The sequence below is a fragment of the Musca autumnalis genome, unplaced genomic scaffold (assembly GCF_047663935.1).
Source record: "Musca autumnalis isolate F117 unplaced genomic scaffold, ASM4766393v1 scaffold_5, whole genome shotgun sequence".
NCBI lineage: Eukaryota > Metazoa > Arthropoda > Insecta > Diptera > Muscidae > Musca > Musca autumnalis.
The window spans coordinates 88,433,264-88,457,532 of record NW_027412088.1 but is presented as its reverse complement, the minus strand read 5'-3'; the positions used below and the strand labels follow the sequence as shown (position 1 = coordinate 88,457,532).

General features: G+C 35.5%; 1 protein-coding gene across 3 annotated transcripts in view; it reads left to right on the top strand.

The window, feature by feature from the left end:
• Nucleotides 1-24,269, top strand: part of LOC141405863 (dynein axonemal intermediate chain 1) — a 50,135-nt gene that overhangs the window by 2,022 nt on the left and 23,844 nt on the right. The window contains exon 1 of one of the 3 annotated variants that reach the window (XM_073990680.1): nt 20,912-21,105. The exons of 1 other annotated variant lie outside the window; for it this stretch is intronic. In XM_073990680.1, the coding sequence (XP_073846781.1) occupies nt 21,076-21,105 (30 nt within the window). In that variant the 5' untranslated portion in view covers nt 20,912-21,075. Of the gene's footprint in view, nt 1-20,911; nt 21,106-24,269 lie in introns of those variants that run through there. One more of the 3 variants, XM_073990679.1, reaches the window with a different exon arrangement.

Sequence of the window (24,269 nt, the reverse complement as noted above, 5' to 3'; positions counted from 1 at the left end):
ATGAAATATTGATACAAAGTATATAATTTCAATAGAGAGAGTTTACAATATTTTAGATATAACTTTGAATTTTGGAACAGAGTATAATAAATAACGAGTAGTCTTTATATTTCAAAGATTTTCAGTATTTCTTCCTCTTTAAAATACATATCCATATATCCCACATTAACTTCAGTCCCATTAAATAAGTTTTGTCTTATTTTTGCCTTATTAAGTTATCAATTTAACACATTTTTACCACGAGGACTGATTCTGATAAGAAAATCTATCTAAAAACCTATTAATGTTATTTGTATACCTTTAATTAATTGAAATAAATAACTCCAAAAAAAGAATAAATCGAATCCGCGAGTGCAGATTGGGCTTGTACCGAACTATTTTTAGAAAATAATATTCTTTTATGTCATAAAAACACCAAAACTTTACTATTTTACCAGAAGTGATAGAGTCCATTCAAGCCAACTAAAAAATTCAGAAAATTACATTTTTAGTAGTAAAAATGTGTAGATTCTTGCAGGTTCTGGAACAGGCATTTAGAAAAAAAGAGAAAACATTTTTATCAGGAGTCGAGCGAAATCAACTACGACTCATAGACTCGGAATTCTACTCGCAATACTGTTTGAGACTACGAAATCAATATTCTGTCTCGGCAAAATTTTAGCTAAGTCCTGACAAAATAGGTTAAGTCGAAAAACTCCATCAGTAGTGCGATTGTCTAACACATTTTTTGAGTTACCGACAAAAATCGGTAAAATTTCAACGCAAAATTATATATGCAAATTTCAATAAATATTGACAACAGTCTTACTATCGGTATAACTTTACGACTGCTTTTTATTCTTCGCTAACTTACCGAAAAAATCGGTAATTACCGAAACCAAAATTTTTGTCCTATAAATTGTGTAGTCAGGGAGTTTCAGAATTTCGTGGCTTTTTTGGACGTATAAACTTTCCGACAAAAATATCGAAACATTTGGGTATAAAACTTCAAGATTGTGGGCGTTGCGATTAAATGCTTATGCTGAGCTCATAAGTTTGACTTCGATAAGGGCGCAAAAGTTTTGCACTTTTGTGCAGAAGATACCTAAGTAATTTTAGGATGTTCAAAGTTTCGGTGAAATCGGATATTGAAATTTTGTGTGCGAGGTACCTGAAGGAGTGAACCGAAATAATCCATATTCGAGCCTAATTTATGTCTCGAAGAAATCGATTTGGACCTTCGAGAGTTATTGTGCGCACCATTTTAGCGAAATATTTTGTAGTCTTGTGGGAAACAGGAATGGACCAATATGACTTAAAGTCCGGTTGATCCGTTCTCATGCGCTCGAGCCCGACAGAAGAACGAACTGGGCTAAATATACGCCAAATTATTTGAAGCGGCTTTTGTCGAAAAATATAAGAAGTCAAAGGTCATTATTTCGATGTTACAGCAGATTTTAATACCATTTGACCAATATTTGAGCATTAATTTCGTTCACGGTTGTTTTCAGCTACAACTTTGTTAATGGTAGGAAAAAAATTCTGGTGGGTATGCTACTTATAGCAGATATTAGCACTTTATGACGCACAACAATAAATTTTTCTCCATTAAACAAATAATAAAAAAATTAAGGTAATAAAACAATTTTCTAATTGGTTTTAGAGATATACTCCACGGAAAACACTTGATATATCGTACACTTTGTCCAGTAAACATGTCATTTCAAGCACTTCCAATCCGCACAATAATAAACTCGTCAGTTTTTAAATACAGAATGAGTTTAAAGCCTCATGACCTTTACTCTAGAATTGCTAGAAAAGCGTTGGACTAAGTGTATTTAAGTTTCAGGAAAAATAAAAATATTTTTGAAAAACTTACTATGCTCTTTCATTGATAGGCTAAGAAGTTTCCGAACCGACCTCGTATATTCATTATAGAATTCCTCGACCTTTATTTTTTGATAATGAAATTACATGAAATAAAGAAGTAATTCAGATTTTACTGGAAGTTTTTCTCAAAAAGTGTATACAAACAAAAAAATTTAAATATTTCTCAGACAACTTGTTCATACAGTACATTTTTAAATGGTTTTATTTAGCTCACCCAGTTTGTTTTATTATTCTTGGGTCAAATTTAGTAATTCAAATTTCACCCTCTTCCTGTCAACCGATTAATCTGAAATTTTGTATACACTTTGGATTTTGGTGACAATACAATTATGTTTATTCATTATCATTATAAATTCAAGATGGCCGCCACTACAAAATGGCGGATAATTTATGTTTTATTAATCCCATCAATATGGGTATCAAATGAAAGGGCTCAACAAGCAGAACATAATATACTATAAAAAATTGAAACCCAAGATGGCGGCCGCTACAAAATGGCGGATAACTTAGGTTTTATCAATCCCCTCAAAATGGGTATCAAATGAAAGGTCTCAACAAGTAGAATACAATTTACTATGCAAAATTGAAATCTAAGATGGCGGCCGCTACAAAATTGCGGATAACTTAGGTTTTATCAATCCCATCAACATGGGTATCAAATGAAAGGTCTCAACAAGTAGAATACAATTTACTATGCAAAATTGAAATCTAAGATGGCCGCCGCTACCAAATGGCTGATAACAATTTTTTATCAATCCCACCAATATGGGTATCAAATAAAAGGGCTTTAAGATGGGTGCAGCCACTAAATGGCGTATAATTAAGATTTAAATTTATAAATTGAATCTGTAATTTACGTATCTGATTAATCCAGCATGAATCCACCACCCAAGTCAAGATTTCGACCGTTTAAATGTCCATTACTCGTGGGAACAAAATGAAAAAAAAAATATAAAAAATACCAACACAAATAAAACAGAAACTGCAACACAACGTAAACGAAGGCTTCAAAAATCGAAAGAAAAGTATAAAGCAAAACGAGCTAAAGAAAGTGAAGGTGATAGAAATAGTCGATTAAAGAAACGACGGGAACAATTAGCGTCAAAAAGACCTGAGCAATATCAGGCCAAGTTAAAAAAGCAACGTCAGCGATATACACAAATGACGGCGTCAGAAACGCCTGAAGAATATGAAGCCAGGTTAACAAAACAACGGGAGCGATACACACTGATGTGTGTTGCCTTTAATACTATAATGGGCTTCTACAATACATAAAATGCAGGGCAGCGCCGTGGATCACGCAGTCGTATACTTAAGTGCGAAACTGTTTGATGAAGGTCAAGCCTACGTGGCTCTTAGTAGAGTAAGATCTTTGCAGGGACTACGTATAGAGGAGTTGGACTGTAATAAACTAACGGGCAAGAAACCTTGCAATAATGAAGCACTAAATGAATTAAACAGAATGCGAAATAAAAACTAAAAACTAGAAATTAAAAATAGGTAAAAAACTTTTTAAGTTAAACGGTTTTATGTTAAGCATACATTGCAATGTTTAAGATAAATGTACAAAAAACCAAAAAATAATAAAATAGATACAGTCGTGGGAATTATAAACATATGCATAGACTAGACTAAAATAAAACCGTGGGGCACGCCAATTGTCTACAAATTATCGACTTAATGTGCGGTAGAAGAATCGTTTAATTTGTCGTTAAGCAGTGCCCCCCCCCCTGCGTACGTCCCTGCCCCCATAGCCCGGTACCTCCCGAATTTCGGCATTTTGAAATTGCTGAAATTTGGTATTTAGTCTTCTTGTTAAATTTTACTTTGATACAACTCTTGGTGGAGGGTATAACAAGTTCGGCCCGGTCGAACTTAACGCCGTTCTTACTTGTTTGCCTACAAATTAAAAGTTGGGTTGTGAGAATTCAAGAAAAACAAATTTTCAACGTCTGCAGTATGTAGAACTCACCAAAATTGGGTGCAATGTGAGTTACAGAAACGTTTTGAGTGTGTACTTTTCACTTGGACTGGTAAGGTGAATGAACAGGCCAGATTACACTGTGAACACAAATTTTGGGGCAGAGATAATTCCCTTTTGTCGCGTTTTCATAGTCATTTTTACATTTACTCCTGTTTGGTCAGAAAAAACCGTGTTTTGTGTTTTTGTATGTTCTGTAACGAATATACAAAAAAAAAAAAAAAAAAAAAAAAAACAACAAAATATACCCCCATTATTATAAGTCTTCCTTTGTTATAGTTTGGATTTACCGAACAGATTTATAGCGTTCCGGTTAACATAAAGTTAAAAGTGATCATTAAATTTCATGGAGGATCTTCTTGGCATTAACTTTTAACGTTTAAATTATATTTTTAATTCCTCCAAATTGGTGTATTTTGCGTTTTAAAATCCATTCAATAGTAAAAGAACACATATAATAATGGCACATAGTCTTTTCCTGAACAAAAACAGAGTAAATGCACAAAACGACCACGAAAACGAGATCACAAAGACTACCAGCGGAGGAGGAACCTGAAAGAATGGACTGATATAATACAGTTCAGAAGTGACCCTACTTATATAGTCCATCTGGATTTAAGTTTGAGAAAAATATTACGATTTTAGTTAGTTACTCCTGCCCACCAGCAATTTCTTGGAGTTTTTTATTATGTCAGGAATCATGGTCTTGCCCACGAAAAACATTATATAGTTCTGAACAGAACCACAAGTGTATGTTTGGACCATCGTAACAGGAGTAGAGAAGACAACCTCCGCATTTTTTTAGTTTTTATGTGGGAAGTACCCAAAAGAGTGAACCATATTTGGATATGATGTATTTTTGAAATAAATATTGCGATATTCAAAGTTTGGACCATATCGGCTGCTTCCTTCGAGAGTGCTTGAGAGAAAAATTCATTGAATGATTTATGGTCCAATCAATGCGAGTCAGTTCACAGTTCGCCAAAGTCAAAACTAGACAATATAACATTTTAAACTACGGATAAACCTCTCAAAGTAATGTGCAATCAAAAAAGTTTTACAATCGTTGAAGTTGAGGTTTACCATTTAATAAATCGCGAACTCTAAATATTAGGGTTATGACTTTTTTACAACCTCGTATCCCTGTATGACATTTTGATGAGTTTTTACCTAAGATTGCATAAAATCTTAATTATAACGTGATTCGATAAAAAAGCTTCCACACAAAAAGCTTTTAAAGTTTTTATTTTTCTGAACTTTTGACATATTTTTGAAGCCACTATATTTCACTGAAAACAATATATGGGGCACACAACATAACCAAAATAACATAACCGTTTGCTTCTCACTAATTTTATCATCGTTTTATAAGTCCCAATTTACATTAGGCGAGTTTACTTGCGGCAATTGTCAGTTTGTAGGTGAGAGAGGGTGCTGAGAGGCAAAGGGTTACCATATGCCTCACCTCTCTCTCCTACAAAATGACAATTGCCGCAAGTAAACTCGCCCAATGTAAATTGGGACTAACATATATCATTTAATATTATATAGAACTTTATTTCATATATCATAAAAATTAAAAGTGGTTTGTGCGGGACCTTTTTTAAAAATTAAATGGAATAAAAGTTATTTTAGTCATTAATAGGCAAAAGGCCATTCATTCGTGCAACAGGAAATAATTTTGTGAGAACATTTTTTTCTCATTTATAGAATTTTTTCAAAAAAAAATTTTCAAAGTGATTTTTGCGAAACCTTTTTTTATAATAAAATAGAATGAATGTTATTTTAGGCATTAATAGGACAAAGTTAATTTATTCTCACTACAGGAAATCATTTTTGAGTAAAAATGTCAAAGAGTAATAACCCTAGCAAATATATTTTATGCAATCTATATATATATAAAAGAGTTGAGTGATGATTGACAGTTCTACAACGCGCAGACGATACGGCTGATAAGACTGGGATTCTGGAAATTTATACTAGAATGATGCGAAAAGTACTAAAATTTACTAAAAATTTTACCATTCGTATGGCTAACCGACTAATAATCAGAAATCTGAAATTTGTATTGAGAGTCACTAAAGGAACGTAGCACAGTGTCCAGTTTTACGAAAAACCTGGCCAAAACTCTGAATATGAACGGATTTTAACCTAACCTTGGGCTCTTATGTTTTTCGGGTCGCTGGTTTCATTTTTCATATATTTTTTTAAAAACCAGACGGTAATTAAAATTGTCTTTTTGGTCCCTTCTCCTATAAAATGTGATCGTGTCAGATCTAAATATTCTACAAATTTGTTCGCCCTCAATTTTTACTATATGTCTTAGAATACACCAAACCTCTATATCTTACCTAAACTCCAGAAATATGCAAAATTAAAAGCAGATTTTAGGGTTAAGGTCGTACTTAATGTGAATTTTGGCAAAATTGTCATGCATAACATCATTTTAGAAGAATGGCGTCAAAGAAAAAATGTTCTAAATTTTACTATAAGTCACCAAAAAATGAAATCCCTATTTGTATTATATGCCAAAAAAAAACTAAAATAGGAGTGCAGGCTTCTACAATTTCTACAGTTTTGGAAATATTTGAGTTAACATTACTTGGAATCCTCGCACTTTAGGTAGTGGTGTCTTTGGCAACTTTACTGACAAGATTGCGAGGAATATTTCTCTTAAAAAAAAATTAACCCAAAAAACGTATGTATTTAGGGTGTTTTAAAAATTTGGATGTATGAACCGACAAAAATGTTGATTAGGATTAAAGATCAAAAGTTTTGCGGAGGAGATACTTAAAGGAATGGATCGACATTGACCATTATGGAAATGGATGTTCAGACATTACATAATGTGCCTAAATGCGCACGACAAATTACAAAAGAGTTCTAGAGCTGACATTTCCAGTAGTGAGAAGCATTTTCGGATATCCGGTAATTTCATCACGATTTTATAAACTTTTTTGTACACTTCGAGTCATAAAAAATTTAATTTTTGGGAAGAAATGCGAATGTTCTGAAGGGGCCGCCATATTCTATAGCGGTATATATTCTACAAAATGTATGGGAATGGCTTATGCATAAAATCTACTATTCTAGTAGACAGTACGCTTTAAAAAAGTAACTTGTTGAAGGAATAAGACTAGCCTTGTCAGGATATAGGGGTGTATTCTTAATCAGGAGGGATACACTTATATTGACTATTACTGAAAATATTTCATTTTCAATATAGAGTGAATATGCGTCGATGTTCTAATGCAATCATTCTGTATACCGAAGTTTTAAAGGGTGGTTCTGTTCAAATGAGTCATATTTATACCCTACACCACCCTGTGGTAAGGGTATTATGTGTTAGTGCATTTGTATGTAACATGCCTAAGGAAAAGAGATAGACCCATAGTTCCTTTTAGGGATATGCATAGAATCACTTTCTGAGTCGATTTATGCATGTCCGTCCGTCCGTTCGCAACGTACAGGTCGCATTTATTGTTCGATTTGACTAAAAATTGGGGAAGATCATTTTTTTAGCCTAATAAAGAACGCTATTGCTTTTGGTGAAAATTGGTTCAGATTTGGATATAGCTCCCATATATATTTTCGGCCGATTTGAGGTATTTGATGCACCAAACACGCTGTATCTGTCCAATTTTGATGAAGTTTGGAATGTGTGACGGAATTAGGTCTATAGATAAATGTGCCAAATTATATCGAAATCGGTTCAGATTTGGATATAGCTCCCATATATATTTTCGGCCCATTTGAAGTATTTGATGCACCAAACATCCTGTCTCTGCCCAATTTGATGCAATTTGGAATGTGTTACGGATTTAGGTCTATAGATAAATGTCCTAAATTATATCAAAATCAGTTCAGATTTGGATATAGCTCCCATAGAAATTTTCGGCCGATTTTTGGTATTTGATGCACGAAAGACGTTATATATGTCCGATCTCAATGAAATATGGAATGTGTGACGGAATTTGGTTTAGAAATAAGTGTGCCAAATTTTATCGAAATCGGTTCGGATTTGGATGTAGCTCCCATATATATTTTCGCCCGATTTAAAGTATTTGATGCACCAAAAACGCTATGTACGTATGTCTAATTTTGATGAAATTTGGAATGTGTGACGGTGTTTGGTCTAGAAATATATGTGCCAAATTATATCGTAATCTGTTCACATTTGGATTTAGCTCTCATATATATTTTACCTATTCAGAATGGTGTAGGGTATCATATAGTCGGCCCCGCCCTACTTTGATACTTTCCTTACTGCTTTTTTACTTGAGTTTTGACTTTATTTTGCTTTCGTTGCATAATTCTTATATAAATCGTATACGAATACAAGTGAATGACTAAGTTTGCTCCAAACACATGGAACAAAATATAAACAAAACTTCAACACTTCATATCTTGTATAAATCAGAAAAAAATGGAGGTTGAAAAATATTTAGTAGGGGGTTTTATTCAAGTGAGCGGCATTGTAGATTAGGTTCAAATATGAATTATATTGGTCCACTATTTCGGGTACCTCGGAAAAGTGCAGTTTATGAGCTGCTAACAAATCGGTTTGATGTTTGTTGTGGCAATTTTTTTTTCAGGGGCTAGTCCATACTTCCTGAGAAAATGGCTCGAAAGGTTCTCGAAAAGTTCTTCTCCACTAAAGTTCAATATTTTTATTAAAGTGCAGTTCAGGATCTGTTCGAAGATTCTTTGGAAAATTATACCGATGCTACTCCTTGTGGGCCTGTTTACAGCGATATTATGTTTTTCGTGGGCAAGTCCATGCTTCTTGACATACTGGTCCAAAAACCACTAAGATATACGGTGACCAACTGAAAGCACTTCTTCACTTGTTTAATATAGAATTTTGTCAATCTAAAGTAGACAATTTTGGCAGGAAATATGTCAACGTTCTTCAAAAGATTTCATGTTTTCACTGTAATCCATTGTAATCGTTTTCGATTGTATTTTGTTTTCTTCACAAAAGTGTATATTTTTTTATTAAAATTCCATGATATCACTTTGAGTTGTTTTTATTCAATGCTTTACTATTTCTATTAGAATGCACTGCTTCCATTTTTTTCCTTTGATATCCTTTTTTTACAAATTACCCTCAACAAATGCCAATTATTTTCGAAGTCAAGTGACTTTTATAGATTTTCCTGACCAAAAATTAAAAACAAAGTATAATATTTCCAACCCTCTGTCCCACAGAGGGGAAAAGGGTTATGAGTGAAAAAATGCTTATTATATTTTAATATGCCATCGATATGAAATTTCATTTAAATGGGCTCTGTAATATTTGATACCCAGCAGCGTCGTTACCACCACCAAAATTGTTGATATTTAATTTTGTCACGGAAGTTATTACAAGAAATGCAAATGTATTATGCAAATGATGAAGGAAGACAATAAATAAATATTTATTTATGTATATGTGTGTCGGCGAAATCATGCAAGGATAACCGATGCAATAATTACACTGAAAGAAATGTTTCCAAATGCAATTTGAATTTAATTATTGGGGCAGATGTGGCAGCAAAGGTTGGTTCTCGATTAAAAGTAGCAAGTCGGACACTTTTCGACTTCTTGTTAATCACAAGGCCATTGATACTAGGCTTTCATACTGTGTATGTCATATTTTTTCGCGGTGGTTAATGACCCTTTATGTACTATATAAGGCAACCATTAAATTTCATTATTATTTTTCACTTGTCTTAAAATGGTCCTGCCTTATTCTGTGATTATTTCACCATTAATTCTTTGACATTTTCACCATCACTGTTTCTGGATACCAACTCCGCGGCCAAGTGCTATTTCCATAACCTCAACACGATGTACATATATGACTAAAGAAACTGAATTCAACGTACTGATTGTTTGTTCAAGTTAATAGGAAAAAATTAAGAGCAATTAAAGCAACAATAAAAATAAAAAATCCACAAAGAATGTTTGCAAACAATTTGAACTCAATAATAAAAGGTGCTGAAGTCGGCATTGTTTTGTTTAATATTTACTTTACTCTTCGCAATTGTTGTTATTGTTAGCTATTATTAACGATTAAAGTACAAAAATAACATTTGACATTACACGCCATATACGAGTACATTCATATAGTCGAGACATCATCGACATTATAATCATCATCATCCAACACATTGCAATTTATTTTACTCCAACAAATATCCTTGAAGCCAAAATTCCATCCCAGACAATTTTTCCATAATTACCACCACCTTTCTTCTGACGACATTCACCAACATTTGGATATTGAATATTGAAAGTTGATAAAAAATATTGACATTTTGCTTGCCATTTGTGTTTGGCTGTTTGCCGTCTGTCAATAAGTCTGTCGAATTGTTTGAATTGTTGTTGTATGCGGTGCTGTAAGTCACCATTGAGTGAAATGGAAGTAGAAACAAATGATGAAAAAAATATTGACTTTAATGAATGCATGCAAATAGAAAAGCGGTAACAACAAGAATAACCCTTCGGCCCAGGGAATGCAAGAAACCCCTTTTTTGTTTTGTTTACAAAGTTACCTCATTATGATGGAGATTGACAGTGGTTTTTTCGTAGGAATAATCGGTGAAGGATTAATTTGCTTATTTAGATGGCCTGGTACAAAGAATTTGTCGAAAAATGCTTACCTTTTAGTCATTGTTAAATACATTACTTAGTAATGCCACCTCATTATCCTCTGCATTAAAAGGTGTTGTTATGGAGGTGTATAAAGGAGTGACTCTAAATATTGTGATTTTCGGGGTCCATATCTCGGGAAGTATTGGCTTCCTCTAGCAACAAAAATATAATGTTGCAATCATGATCACAATGACTATCGCCATTAAAATTCCAACACGGTCCGAGAAGTGACTTTCAACTGGATTAAAGCGCAAAAGTGTTGAACTTTTGTATCTGAAGACAGGGACCGACTTGGTTTGGTTTTAGGACGCGCAGCTACCGTTGTTGGCAGCTACTTCACTCGGAGACCTTGAGGTCCATTGTGATCATCCTTAAGAAACTGTGTGTTGTGGTTGGACTATATGTGATGATGATAGATGCTGGACTATTGCGGATTTGTTGTGAAGTTGAGTGTGTAGGTGATGGTGTGATGATGGATGTGAGTTTATAGGTTGTTGCTGAGGTTGTGATGGTGGATGTAAGTTTGTAATCAAGTTGTTGTGTGTGGTGACTGGTTTATACTGCAGTGATGTGCGGTGGTTGGTCTATTATAGAGATATTCATGTATTGTTGTTGAGGTTGCGATGATGATAGACGCCAGGTGACGGTTTATAGTAAAGATGAAACGGTGATTGGTAAGCATCAGATTTGTTGATGTAGAGTGGTTTTGGTGGGTTGGATGTGATGATGATGGATGCTGATTTATAAGATGGGTGTTGAAAGTGGTGACTGGTCTATTCTGAAGTAATATACGGTGGTTGGTCTATTGCAGGTTTGTTGATGTAGAGTGGTTTGGTGTGATGGGTGCGATGAGTAATGGATATGGATGCGCGGCTGCTGTGATTGTGGCAAAGATGTTGATGTAGTGGATGTGATGTGGGTTTGTTGCCGCTGAGGGTGTTGTTCAGAGTTGAGCCGATTTCTATCCCCCTGTGTGAAGGAGAAAGAAAAACAGTGATTAATTAGTTTTGTTTGCCAGCCGTGTGAGATTTTTGGCAAATTGGTACAAGTAGATGGGGTCTATGTCGGAGAAGAAAGTCAGAGTATTTATCTAATATATACAGAAGAATCGATGTCTCCTCGTGAGTAACGAGGGGCACCTACATGGTAGATGTTCGACCGTCTCTGTTTCTTCTGGATCTTGACATAGCCTACAGTAGTCTACACTACTGTTGTCCCATCTAGAAGTTAGGGACCTGACCATGTTGTGACCGGTAATGAGACCTACAGTGGTCTTTATCCCTAACTTATTTAGTGAGAAAAGAGAGTTGGTTCTATGCTGAGAATAGCTGGGCCAGATTGCCTTGGATACCTTACAGCCAGTTTCCATTTGCCATCTTTGCTCCGCCTTCTCAAGGAAGTAACCGCGAAGTTTCCGGATGTAGTAGCAATTTGGTGGTCTGATAGATGACTCAACTGGTAAGTCAGTCGACTGAGAGCCACCCCGTGCTAGTTCATCCGCCTCTTCGTTTCCCTTTATATCACTGTGTCCTGGAACCCAGCAAAGACCAACGAAGTCGCGTACTTCAAGCAGAGCGTTTTTGCAGTCGAGGATAGCTTTTGAGTTTATAGTCCACGACTTGAGAGCCTTAAGGGCCGCTTGACTATCGACAAAAATAGTCACCGGTCCTTTAAGGATACTCCCAAGTTCTTTGACCATCTCCGCTGCTTTCTTAATTGCAAAAATCTCTGCCTGAAAGACGCTGCAGTTATCATTGAGTTTGAAGGATTGCTTAATTTTTGGGTTTTCGCAGAAGACCCCGGCACCTGTGCCATCCTCCATCTTTGAACCGTCTGTGTAGATGGCCAGACCGCCAAGAGGAGGGCAGGGGACCGACTTAGTCTATCTTGAATTGAATTTAATTTTGAGAGCCATTGACAGTTATCCTGCAAACTAGCCATTTTGGTTGGACACTGTAGGCTTTTTACCACTTTTTCACCATTATGTCAGGAGTCATGGACTTTTTGTATTTTAATCAGTATTACAAGAACTACCTTCGATGAAAATTTCAAAACATTCATCCCTTAAACAGCAATTAAGAGAAAATTGTGATAGAGCTACCGGAAGAGTTGTCAATCTTCGAACTTGATTAAAGTTAGAGAAAGACAAGTAAGAAAGTATCAGCCAGCTGTGCCGACAGAGATATGTATACCCTCAGCATCGGATCTAAAGAAAAGAAGCCAACACAATACTTCTGACGTCTTTAGGCCAATTTGACAGGAAGTATGGATTTGCCTCCGAAAAAAATTGAACCGCCTTAACTAGGGCCGCATAACCAACATGTTGACAAAAATTTAAAAACGATCCCAGACGAATCCTTAAACTACAATCTTTACAAACTTTGTGTGGGAGGTACCCGGTAGAGTGGTCCGATGTAGTTAATATTACACTGTGCAACATTTTTAAGGTGATCTTGTGCAAACAATTCGAACTGAGGATTTTTTGAAAGTACAGACCCAAACGACAAGAAACCCTAGTTGGGTTTTGTTGTGTCAGATCCAGCTCGGATATTTTGGCACCGTCTAAACATGGTTAAATATTGAGTTTTTAAAGAAATTCCGGGCTATATCTCTGAAACCAATGGGAATCTTCTTCTGACCTTTGAAGCAAATTTGTAGATAAGAACAAGAATAAAATATTTTAAGAAATAATAAACTCGAAAAACTACATTTATTGCCTCAAATTTCAAAATATATGCAAAAATTCCACAATTTTTATACATTGCGCACCGTACCTCCAAAACCGTTAATTTTTTCTAAATATTTTCTTTTGGAAAAATATTCCCTGGAATGTAGTACACAACTCTTCAGAACATTTTATTGTTGTAAAATGCCTCTATGCCGTTGTTTTCAGTACATTTTTCATCGACAATTTAATCAAAATGTCAATAATGTAGTGAAATCCGAAATGCGAGAATAAAATGTTGGTGTGAACTGTGTTTGAAATACGTGTTGTAAAATATATGATGCAAAATACCGCTGAAACAACATGAAGTAAGCATTTAAGAGTTTCAGAATGTTCTAAAGAATTGTTGAGAACTTTATTTGGAAGAATTTTGCAAAAGGTTACTTGGTTCAACTCCCAATAGTTTAGCCGATACTGACCAGAATTTCAGCAATTATGTACAATTTTCAATATTTTATAGATTTTGGTGTCCTAGGTGGAGTTTTTCTTATGTAAGTTCTACTAGTTTAGAGCTACAATATTGCTGAGATAAAGGCCTGATAAATGCAAAAAAGTGTGGATTTAGCCCGGTTTAGATGAGGCCATAAAATCCAGGTCTGGATCTGACAGGATAAAACCCTACTAGGGTTTTTGTAGTCTAAATATGTACTTTCAAAAAATCCATACTAGAAGTTGTTTGCATTTTCAGTGTTGCATAGTGCTATTAAGAAGAACTTTTCGAAAAAATTTTCAAAACGATCCAGGGGAGCTGTTATACTGCAGTTTTCCAAATTTTGTGTGGGAGGTACCCGAAGGACGGGACCGATATAGTCCATATTCCACCCTGATACATGACTAGGTGGAATAACAAGATGTGCAACGTTTGGACTATTCAAAGACCCCCGGCGGGAGTTATCTTGCGGATTTGCCGTTTTAGTTGGTACCGTCAGGGTATCTTGGAGCATTTAAGCCATTATTTCAGGAAGTATGGACTTGGCCCCGAAAAAAATTGTACTATCGAAAAGGGGGTTGCAAGGACCACCTTCTGAAGGCCAAATATATAGTCCAATCGATAAGAAAATTTTACCAGTTAATTTCTGCCGCTAAAAAAAAATAAACCTACAGGAAATTTTGAAGATCGGCTGGATTTTAATATAAGGCTATTATTACCTAAAATTGACCAAATAAAATAAATATTTTTTAGGATTCCTTTTCTAGCCACAGCAATAAACTGGTACAAATTTATCATCGCTTGGACAAAAATAGTACCTTTAAAGCAATTTCGTTATAATTCACCTTTGCAACCATACAAATTACTATGGAAACTTGAGGCCCCAGTGTCACGTTAACATTTTCGAACAGTTCTCAAACTTTGGCAATCTTAAAATTTAACAAAACTAAGTACTGAAAAAATCCGACGTTGATTTTAAAAATCTCCCTAGTATATACCCTCTTTAGCCTAAAGGCTGAGGGTATAAATATTAAGATGGGTAAAGGTTGGACCAATGCAAGTCATACCTTTCCGGACATTTTAGTTGGTTACCGTAGAATTTTTAGAGGTTTAGGATATGAAAAACAGTATATCGCTGTAAACTGGACCATAAGGAGTACCTTCGGTTAAAATTTTTGAAACAATCCGTAAACAGCCTCTAAACTGCACTTAAGCGAACATTTTGCCCGATATAGAAATCCTTGTGAAATGTTCGTTCGTACATATGTATATATTTTTCAGATATTTGGTTCAGGTTCGTCTGTGTACAGTTTCAAAAATTCAACAACCTGGACTTGCTGCGTCTATAGAGAATCAGGATACATGTGAGTGTGTCAATTAAACAAATGCAGAAAGTCGTGGGATCACAATCCACACGCAAAGCCTGTATTGGGTATAATGTCATCAATTCGGGCTCAATACGAATTGAGACGGCTGCATTGTCCGGATCTTAACTGAGCTAAAACCAATTTTGTTTGCCTTGGAAGCTGACATACTTTTTCTGCGATGAATTGAGTGTGGATGTCTTTGAATACGGCATTCACACTGCACCTTTGTACTGTCTGCGTAACTGCATCAGTGTGAATGTTATTTAATCCTGCCTGGTAGCCTCGTTGATTTAGAGATTCTCGCTTGTACCTTTGGATCTCCCTCTCTCTCTCCAGATTATGAAGATCTCACCTGCCTGAATGGGGGAAGCCGGTCCACTAGATCGTGTCAGGAATGCCCACTGTGGTAACACCCAAACAGGTACTGCATCGACAAACATATTGTTGTGCTGATGCACCGGTAAAAAATCCGACCCCATTTTTAAAATTTTTTGTATGATTCGTGTTTTAGACACAACAATGAACTGGTAAACAATATTTCATCGATTGGACACTAAATGCGAATTTTAGAGAATTTTCATGAAAATGCACCTTTGGCCCCATACAAATTACTATGGAAACAAAGATCCCTCTGGGGATTAGATCTAACCGATCGCCATAAAATTTCATATATAAGAATTTTGGATCAAACGGAAAAAATAGGGGTGGGGCCGCCCTCGTTTGTTGGGCCGCCTTAATATAGACATTTAACCTATAACTTATGTCATCGACCATAGGACCCCAAGATCGTACAATCATCCGCATACATTACAATTTGTACTATTGCGTGTTTCGTGGTGGTACTTCCTCGGCCGAGAGGCCTCTTATACGGCCCTTTAATTCTCGTGGTGCTTTATAAACACGCACCTTTCCCAGATTCGAGTGTAATTAAATTTACAGGATTAAGTGAATTCTGGGCAACGGCATCAAGTTGCCTTTGATAGCTCCGGTGATACGAATCAGTAGTGTCTTATTCCAATGTGTCTGCCACCAGAAGACCATAGATTAAGATGGACAAAATGGACAGTTACATACAGAGACAATAGAGATCTTGTAGCAGTAAAGTGAAATATGACCTTTCATTGTCCGCTCCGTAATATTCCTTTTCCAGGTCAAGCAAAGGTCTAAGATTGTACCGAGGTATTTAGCATCGTGAAAAAAGCTCTAGTGCAATTCCATCCAGAACTGGAGGCGGGAAATCGGAGAGTTTGCGCTTCCTGGTGGCTCCGTCTACGACGGGTTCACTACAAAGCTATTGTTAATATCTAACGTACCGGAGAGGTAGCCATACTGAGGATATTATCCACTCAGGATATCAGCAACAGGTACGGCCGCCAGGTTACTGCCATCCAAAAGTGAGGCAATGCTATTAAATGTCTATACACGGTGGCGCAAAAGTAATCCTCCTATCCGAAAATGCTATAAATTTTGAGATTGGCCTCTAATGTCAGTTATGTTAGCGGGTACGTAAATAAGCAAAATTTACGCTTCTGGGGTACTGAAAATCCGCGTGTAACCCATGAAGAGCCATTACACCCGCTCAATGTCACTGTATGGTGTGCTGTTTTCGCTGGAGGAGTCATCGGACCTTTTTTCTTCGAAGACGTCGCGGGCCAAAGGGTTACTGTGAATGGTGAGCGCTACAGAGCAATGATCAACGAGTTCTTTTTGCCGCAACTTGATGAATTGTGATTGGAAAACATGTGGTTCCAACAGGACGGTGCAACGGCACACACTGCACGTGCCACAACCGATATGGTGAAGGATGCATTTCCCGGGCGCCTAATCTCCCGTTTTGGCGATTTTCACTGACCAGCAAGATAGCATGATTTGACCGCTGCAGACTTCTTTTTGTGGGGCTTTTTGAAGTCGGTGGTTTATGTCAACAAGCCTCAGACTCTCTCAGCTCTTAACGACAATATCCGTCAAGAATGTGAGGACCTATCGCCGGAAGTTTTGGCCAAAGTGATGGAAAATGCCATAAAAAGGGTTCATATGACAATAAACTGTGGCGGCGGCCATTTATCTGATATCATATTCTCGACTTGAAGTAAAAAAAAAAAATAAAAGACCAAATAAAAATAATCCACAAGAAGAATCAAAGTTTTTCTTTTTTTTTTTAAATTACAGCCAAAAAAACATCGGAATATCGTTTTTCAACAGATTGGTAACAGACTGTAACAGACCCATCATTGCTCGGTCTGCACGCGTCTGTACCTTTGCGGATGGCTTCTCTCTGCCCACCAACTGTCTCAACCCCTTCGCCTGATATGGAGTTTGGAAATTGGGGCATATGAGGGGCCTTGCGAATCCGTATTGAAGAATTTAGGTGCAGCCTTCGCATTTTTTGACTTCTTCAAAAACATTTTTCAACAACTTCTCAACCTCCACTCGCTTAAATTGAGTTTTTACCATAGGATAATCCTCAACCGTTCTAGGTTGCCGATTTGCCAATGTCGTATTGTCACCTGTAGTGGGATTCTGTAACTCATTTTTGAATTACCGACAAAAATCTGTAAAATAAAAAACTTAAAATTATGAATGAAAGGTATCAATAAATGTTGAGAACTCTGTTGCTATCGGTAGGACCTAGCGACAACTTTATTTTGGTTGTTAACTTACCTAATAATTTCGTTAATTACCTAAACTATAGGCATTTGAATTCTACCAATTTTGTTACTCGAAAAATGAGTTAGAGTATTCTACTGCGGAACAAGAGCTTTCCACGGTCGTCACATCAACAGGGGTCTCGTCTCCGAGGTTTCTCCTGCTCTTGAATTGGGAATGTCACTGACGCTCTCTCTTAACGATCTTGAGGTTCGTTCATATCAGCTGAAATTCTCTTTCGCCTTTGATATTCGGATCCTTATTGACGTACCGACTGCAGGAATTAAGTGCACTTCGGTGCAATTGTTTGTCCATTGCTTATGCAGGTTTTGCATTTATGGAAGTCGAAGGCATTGAGGCTAATAGCTCTATCTTATTAATGAATATATGATCGTAACTGCGGTAATGTTGTTTCGGGATTTATATACAATAGGGTTATTACTTTTTGACCTTTTTTCTCAAAAACGATTTCCTGTTGCGAGAATGAATGAAACTTTTGCCTGTTAATGACTAAAATAACTTTTATTCCATTTAATTTTTTAAAAAGGTCCCGCACAAACTACTTTTAATTTGTGATATATGAAAGTTATATAATATAAAATGATATATATATATACATGTGTGTATGTTATAATGCGATGATAAAATTAGTGAGAAACAAACGGTTATGTCATTTTGGTTATGTCGTGTGCCCCTATACCTTGTTTTCAATCAAATATCTGCTTACAGTGACTTAAAAAAATTGTCAAAAGTTCTGAAAGATAAAAACTTTAAAAGCTATTTGTGCGGAAGCTTTTTTATTGAATCACATTGTAATTAAGATTTTATGCAATCTTAGCTAAAAAATCATTAAAATATCATATAGGAATACGCTGTCGTAAAAATGTCCTAACCCTAATGTATGTACAATAGGGTTATGACTTTTTGTTTTTTTTCTCAAAAACGATTTCCTGTTGCGGGAATGAATGAACTTTTGCCTATTAATGCCTAAAAAACATTCATTCCATTTTATTATAAAACAAGTAAAAAAGTATCGGTCGGCTTTGCCGACAGAGATATACCCTCAGGCTGTGTGGATTGGAATACTTTTTTTCCAAAAAAAGAAATGGATGGGCGTATGAACCGACAGAAATATGGATTGGATTAAAGCTCAAACATTTGCGAGGGATATCTATAGATAGGGCTTTTGTACCATACTAGCCTACGAAAAGCATAATATCGGGCCACTAGGGAAACCTTCAGTAAAAATGTCCAAAGGATCCTCGAACAGACTCTCAACTACAAAAATGTGTTGAACATTTGTATGAGTGGTACCCCAAGTATTGGACCGATAGGGCCCAAATTTGAACATAAACTAAGCTTGGACAAAAAATTCCGAGATCGAAAATGTGGACCAAATCGGTTGCTACGTTTGTGAGATATTGCGCTTATCATTTTAGCAAATTTTTTCAAACATTTGTGGGAGAGGTACCGGAAGCAGTGGGCCTATAAGCACTACCATCGAATTTCATATTCGAAGAAATATTACGATACCCAAAGTGTGGACGAACGCAGTATTCGGTTCGAGCTCTACAGCCACTACATATGGTGCCACAGGGGTTTTTTTTACAACTTTCGGGCTGTTTTTTCAAGAAGTATGGACTTTACTGTCGTAATTGAGACAGAGAATGCAAGATGCGTCAACAAAAATCAAAGAGATTCGAGAACAGGTCTTAAAGTGAATTTATCCAAAATTTTGTATGGGAGGTACCCAAAGGACTGAACAAAACAAATATAGTCCATATTCGAACCTGCTCTATATCTGGTAAATATATTAGGATGTGTAAAGTATGGACCAAATCGCTCATTCCCATCCAGAGTTTTCATGCGCACAATTTTTCCGAACATTTTTGAACTTTTTTGGGGGAGGTACATGAAGGTGTGGACCGATATGACTTATCTTCGAACTTAAACTAAGTTGGCACAAAATATTACGAAGGCCACATTTTGGACCGACTCAGTAGATCCGTTCGAAAGTTATCTTGCGCTCCAACCACTTCACACGGTGTCATAGGCCTTTAAGGCTAGTTTCTCAGGAAGTGTGGGCTTGCCCCTGATGAAACTTGTACCGTCGTATGGAGCGCAGTGAATACAAGTTGCTACAACAAAAATCAAAGCGATTCGAGAGCAAGTCCTAAATTGAACTTTTCCCAAATTTTGTGTGGGAGGTACCCGAAGGGGTGGACCGATTGAGTCCATATTTGAACCTCATATTACTCTGGTAGAAAGTTTACGCTATACAATATAGGGACCAAATCCGTCACTCCCTTCAAGAGTTATCGTGCGCACAAACTTTTCGAACATTTTCGAACTTTTGTGGTGGAGGTATCGGAAGGAGTGGACCGATGTAGCTCATCTTCGAACTTAAACTAAGCTTTGGAAAAATATTACGAAAGCCAACATTTGAACAGAATCGGTTCATCCGTTCGAGAGTTATCGTGCGCTCCAGCCAGCAGGACAGACAGACAGACGGACGGACATGGCTAGATCGACTCCAAATTGTCTGAAACACATTTCGTTCAAACATATTTGGGGTCTAAAACCATTATTTCGATGAGGCAGATTTTCATCGTATCAAAGTGTATATACCCTCTTTAGCCTAAAGGCTGAGGGTATAAAAAGGTGGAAAAATACTAAGAAATGAAAAAAATCTCAAAAAATATTTATATTGAAAACGGTCCCGCACATACCACTTTTAATTGATATGATATATGAAATAAAATTAAAAATTGAGAAACGAAAGGTTATGTCATCTTGGTTATGTCGTGTGGCTGCAGCGCTTATTTTCAGTTATATATCTGCTTATAAACTTTTGTAAAATCTATTTGTGACTAAGTTCCTAAATATAAATTTAAGAACATGTCAATAAATAAATAAATAAATCTGCCTATAGCGACTTCAAAAGTTTGTCAAAAAACCTCATATAGAAAATTTTCAAATGACATTGTGCTTTTTTATCGAATCACTTTATATTTATGATTTAATCTAATCTTTAGGTAAAAACTCATCAAAATATGATACAGGGATGATAGGTAGTAAAAAACTAATTACCCTAATATACAAATCCCTAGAATTTGAAAATATTCCTCAACAACATTCTATAGCACCACTGTACATTTATTTTTAGTGGAAAGGTGCACAATTCCAAATAGAAAAAACAACAAAATAAAATAACAAAAACAATAATAAAATCATAACAACCCAACTGAAACTTTAGAATGTTTGCTAACTTTGCAGCGTTCAGGCAAAGGTGAACCAGGTTTCATTTTCATCATATCATGTTAGTTACTCTTGGTACGGAAGAGTCAAATAACTTGAATTGGAATTCGGAAGAAAATAACACTGCAATAAAATTGAAGACGTCTTAGAGAGAAAAAAAATGTGGAAAATTGCAAATAAAGCTGTTGTGGTATAAAAAACAAGAACAAACTAATAACAAAATACATAATAATTAATGACACAAAAACAAAGGCAAACATAAGTACAGTCGAACATGGTTATAATGAACTTGGGATATTGCATTAATTGGTGTTATATTATATACAGTAAACATATCCATGTGATACGAAATTATATTACTTGGAAAACCCATATAAAAACAGTTCATTATAACCCTGTTATCCTGTAGAGGAAGGAGTATTATAATAAAATAACATAACTATTAGTCAAGTGGATTAAAATAAATTAAACAAAACTATTAGCATAAGCAAATTATACACCAAAAACACACACATCCACCCTTATTGTAGATGATACTTTTATGCATTAAATCAAACATTTAACACACACACATACATACATTTACATACATATATTTGGTTTAATATTAAACTTTGTAAATATTTGATTAATTAGACTATGGTAACTTTGTGTTTGTTTTGTTATTAAAATAACATGTGAAAAAAGAAGGATGTTCTCCTTTTTATTGGTTATTACCCAGTATGGTTCCTCCATTGGTTCTTTGTTATATTCTAACCTTCACGAATTGAAATTAAGTGCTAAAAATATCTAATTTATTGCATTTGATTAAAATACGAAAAAAATCAATTCGGTGTTCGTTTATTTTTATTGAGTGAATTGTGACTGGATTAACAGTGTGTTGTAACGGATTAAAATAAGACAAAAATCATAATGGACGACGAAGAAGTGGTAAATAAATGGATTAATTAAAAATTTGTTTTTGAATAGTTTGGATTCATATAACATGTTTGACATTTTCGTGTCGTGCAATGTGATAAGAAATGGTCAATAATTCCAATGTAGTTAATTTTGGAAAAGATGTCAAGCTGTGGTATCCAGTGCCCGGCCTATTATATTACCCTTTTCGTGATGATTATAGACTCCTCAACAAAGTACTGGAAACATTTTCTAAACATTTCGCATTTTCTAAGCACACGTCTCGCCGTGATTCAATGTTGGCCAAAACTCTGTAGCTTTGGTGATGGAGATATTTTAACGCTTCCTCCTAATTTTTGGCCATTTCAAGTTTTTAGGATTGTCATTGGAAAGAAAATCCCTACTACAAAAACTGTCTATGTTGTCCATACACCTTGTGTTTTGGTTCTTTACAGAAAAAAACTTTTGTAAATTAAACAAGAAAAAAATCGTTGCCCTCCACCATAAAATATTCTGAACTAAAATGGCATAATTAGTTTTCTTTCGTGTCCACAATAGGGTTATGACTTTTTTATCCCTGTATGGTATTTTGATTAGTTTTTATCTAAGATTAAATAAAATCTTAATCATAAAGTGATTCGATAAAAAAAGTTTCCGCACAAAAAGCTTTTAAAGTTTTTATTTATCAAAACTTTTGACAATTTTTGTTATTTATGTTATCGGAAAAAATAGTAAAAATTAGTAGACTCTTGCAGTTCTGGAACAGACCAATTGTAAGCAAATAATTCAAGATTTACTTCAAAATTTAAATGGAATAAGAACTATTTCAGTTATTAATTAGCAAAAGGTCATTCTTTCGTGCAACAGGAAATAATTTTGAATGTCTCGACGAGCTGAGTCCATCTAAACCTTGTAATCACGCGATTTCGCAATTTTGATCAGATCGTCACGAAATTTTGGGTGTTGATGTGGGTCCCGGAGGGGAAGAAGCTTATTGATTTTGGTGACGGTCAGATAATAATTAGGGGTCGGAATGACAAAAAAGTTATTTGGAGAAAAAGTCTACATTTTATTCCAAAGCAAATATCTCAGCGTCTATAAGGGTATATAAAAAGCAAAACCTGGCGATGAAAGTAGAAAATATCACCTTTACAACCATGTAACGAAGGTTGTCGTAGGTGGTCAAACAACGAAGGTATCGCAATAGTCGTTAATAGAACCCAACTTTTCATTTTTGCGATTTTAATAATAATGACGGATATCACACTTTTGGTTGGGGACCTTTTTAAAGCAAAACCTGACTAAGAAAGTAGAAAATCCCATCTTTAAAATTATGCAAAGTAGGTTGGCGTAGGTGGTCAAATAATAGAGATATCGCAATAGTCGGTAATGCATCCCTTTTTTCCACTTTTTCTGCAATCACACTACAGGTCGGAATTTTGATAGGATCATCACGAAATTTTCTCACAGAGATAGAAGCATATTGATGTCGGTGATGTCGATAGTAGTCAAATATAAAATTAAATATTAATTATTTTGGTTCAGTTCGCATTAAGTCATTTGGTATAAAAGCCAGATAGGTGAAAACTTTCGTATCTCCCTAAAAGAAATGTTTTCAAGTGAAAATATTATGCACAGAGGGAGTGGTGTAGGGTATCACATAGTCGAAACTTTCGTGAAAAGAAAGTGAAAATATTATGCACAGAGGGAGGGTGTAGGGTATCACATAGTCGGCCCTGTACCGACTATAGCCTTTTCTCACTTGTTTTATAATACAAAAGTTCATTCATTCTCACTACAGGAAATTATTTTTGTGAAAAATGCCAAAAAGTCATAATCCTAGTCCACAATTTTAGTTGGAGATATTTCATGAACATGGATATGCCAAATGCCTAAATTATGTCAGAAAATTTATCTAAAAATGTCTTCAAAAAAATCCTCAAAATAACGAAAATTGGGAGATACCGTTATATGGGGGCTATACCAAGACATGAGCTTCTTTTCACAATTTTTGGTGGAGTAGTTTTGTGACCACTGGAAACTTGAAATTTCAAATTACATCGTGAACCGGGATGTAAAACTTAGTGTAGAGGTGTTGTGATCACTGGGAATCTCAAACGTCAAATCACAGGTATTTTGATTAAAGAAAGTAGCTAAAATAATCACAATACCGACAATTGGGAGGACGTACCGTTTTATGGGGGCTATACCAAAACATGGACATATGTTGACAATGTTTGGTGGAGAAACTTTGTAACCGATGGGAAACTCAAGTGTCAGTAACTGGTAGTTTAGTAAAAAAATTAGCTAAAAAACAAGTAAGAAAGTATCAGTCAGCTGTGCTGACGGCGATATACCCTCAGCCCCTGACCAAAAAACAACCAAACCAAACCAAATACAATACTTATGCCGTATATAAAATATATTGATTTTGTATCTCGAGTTTGCTTTAAAATA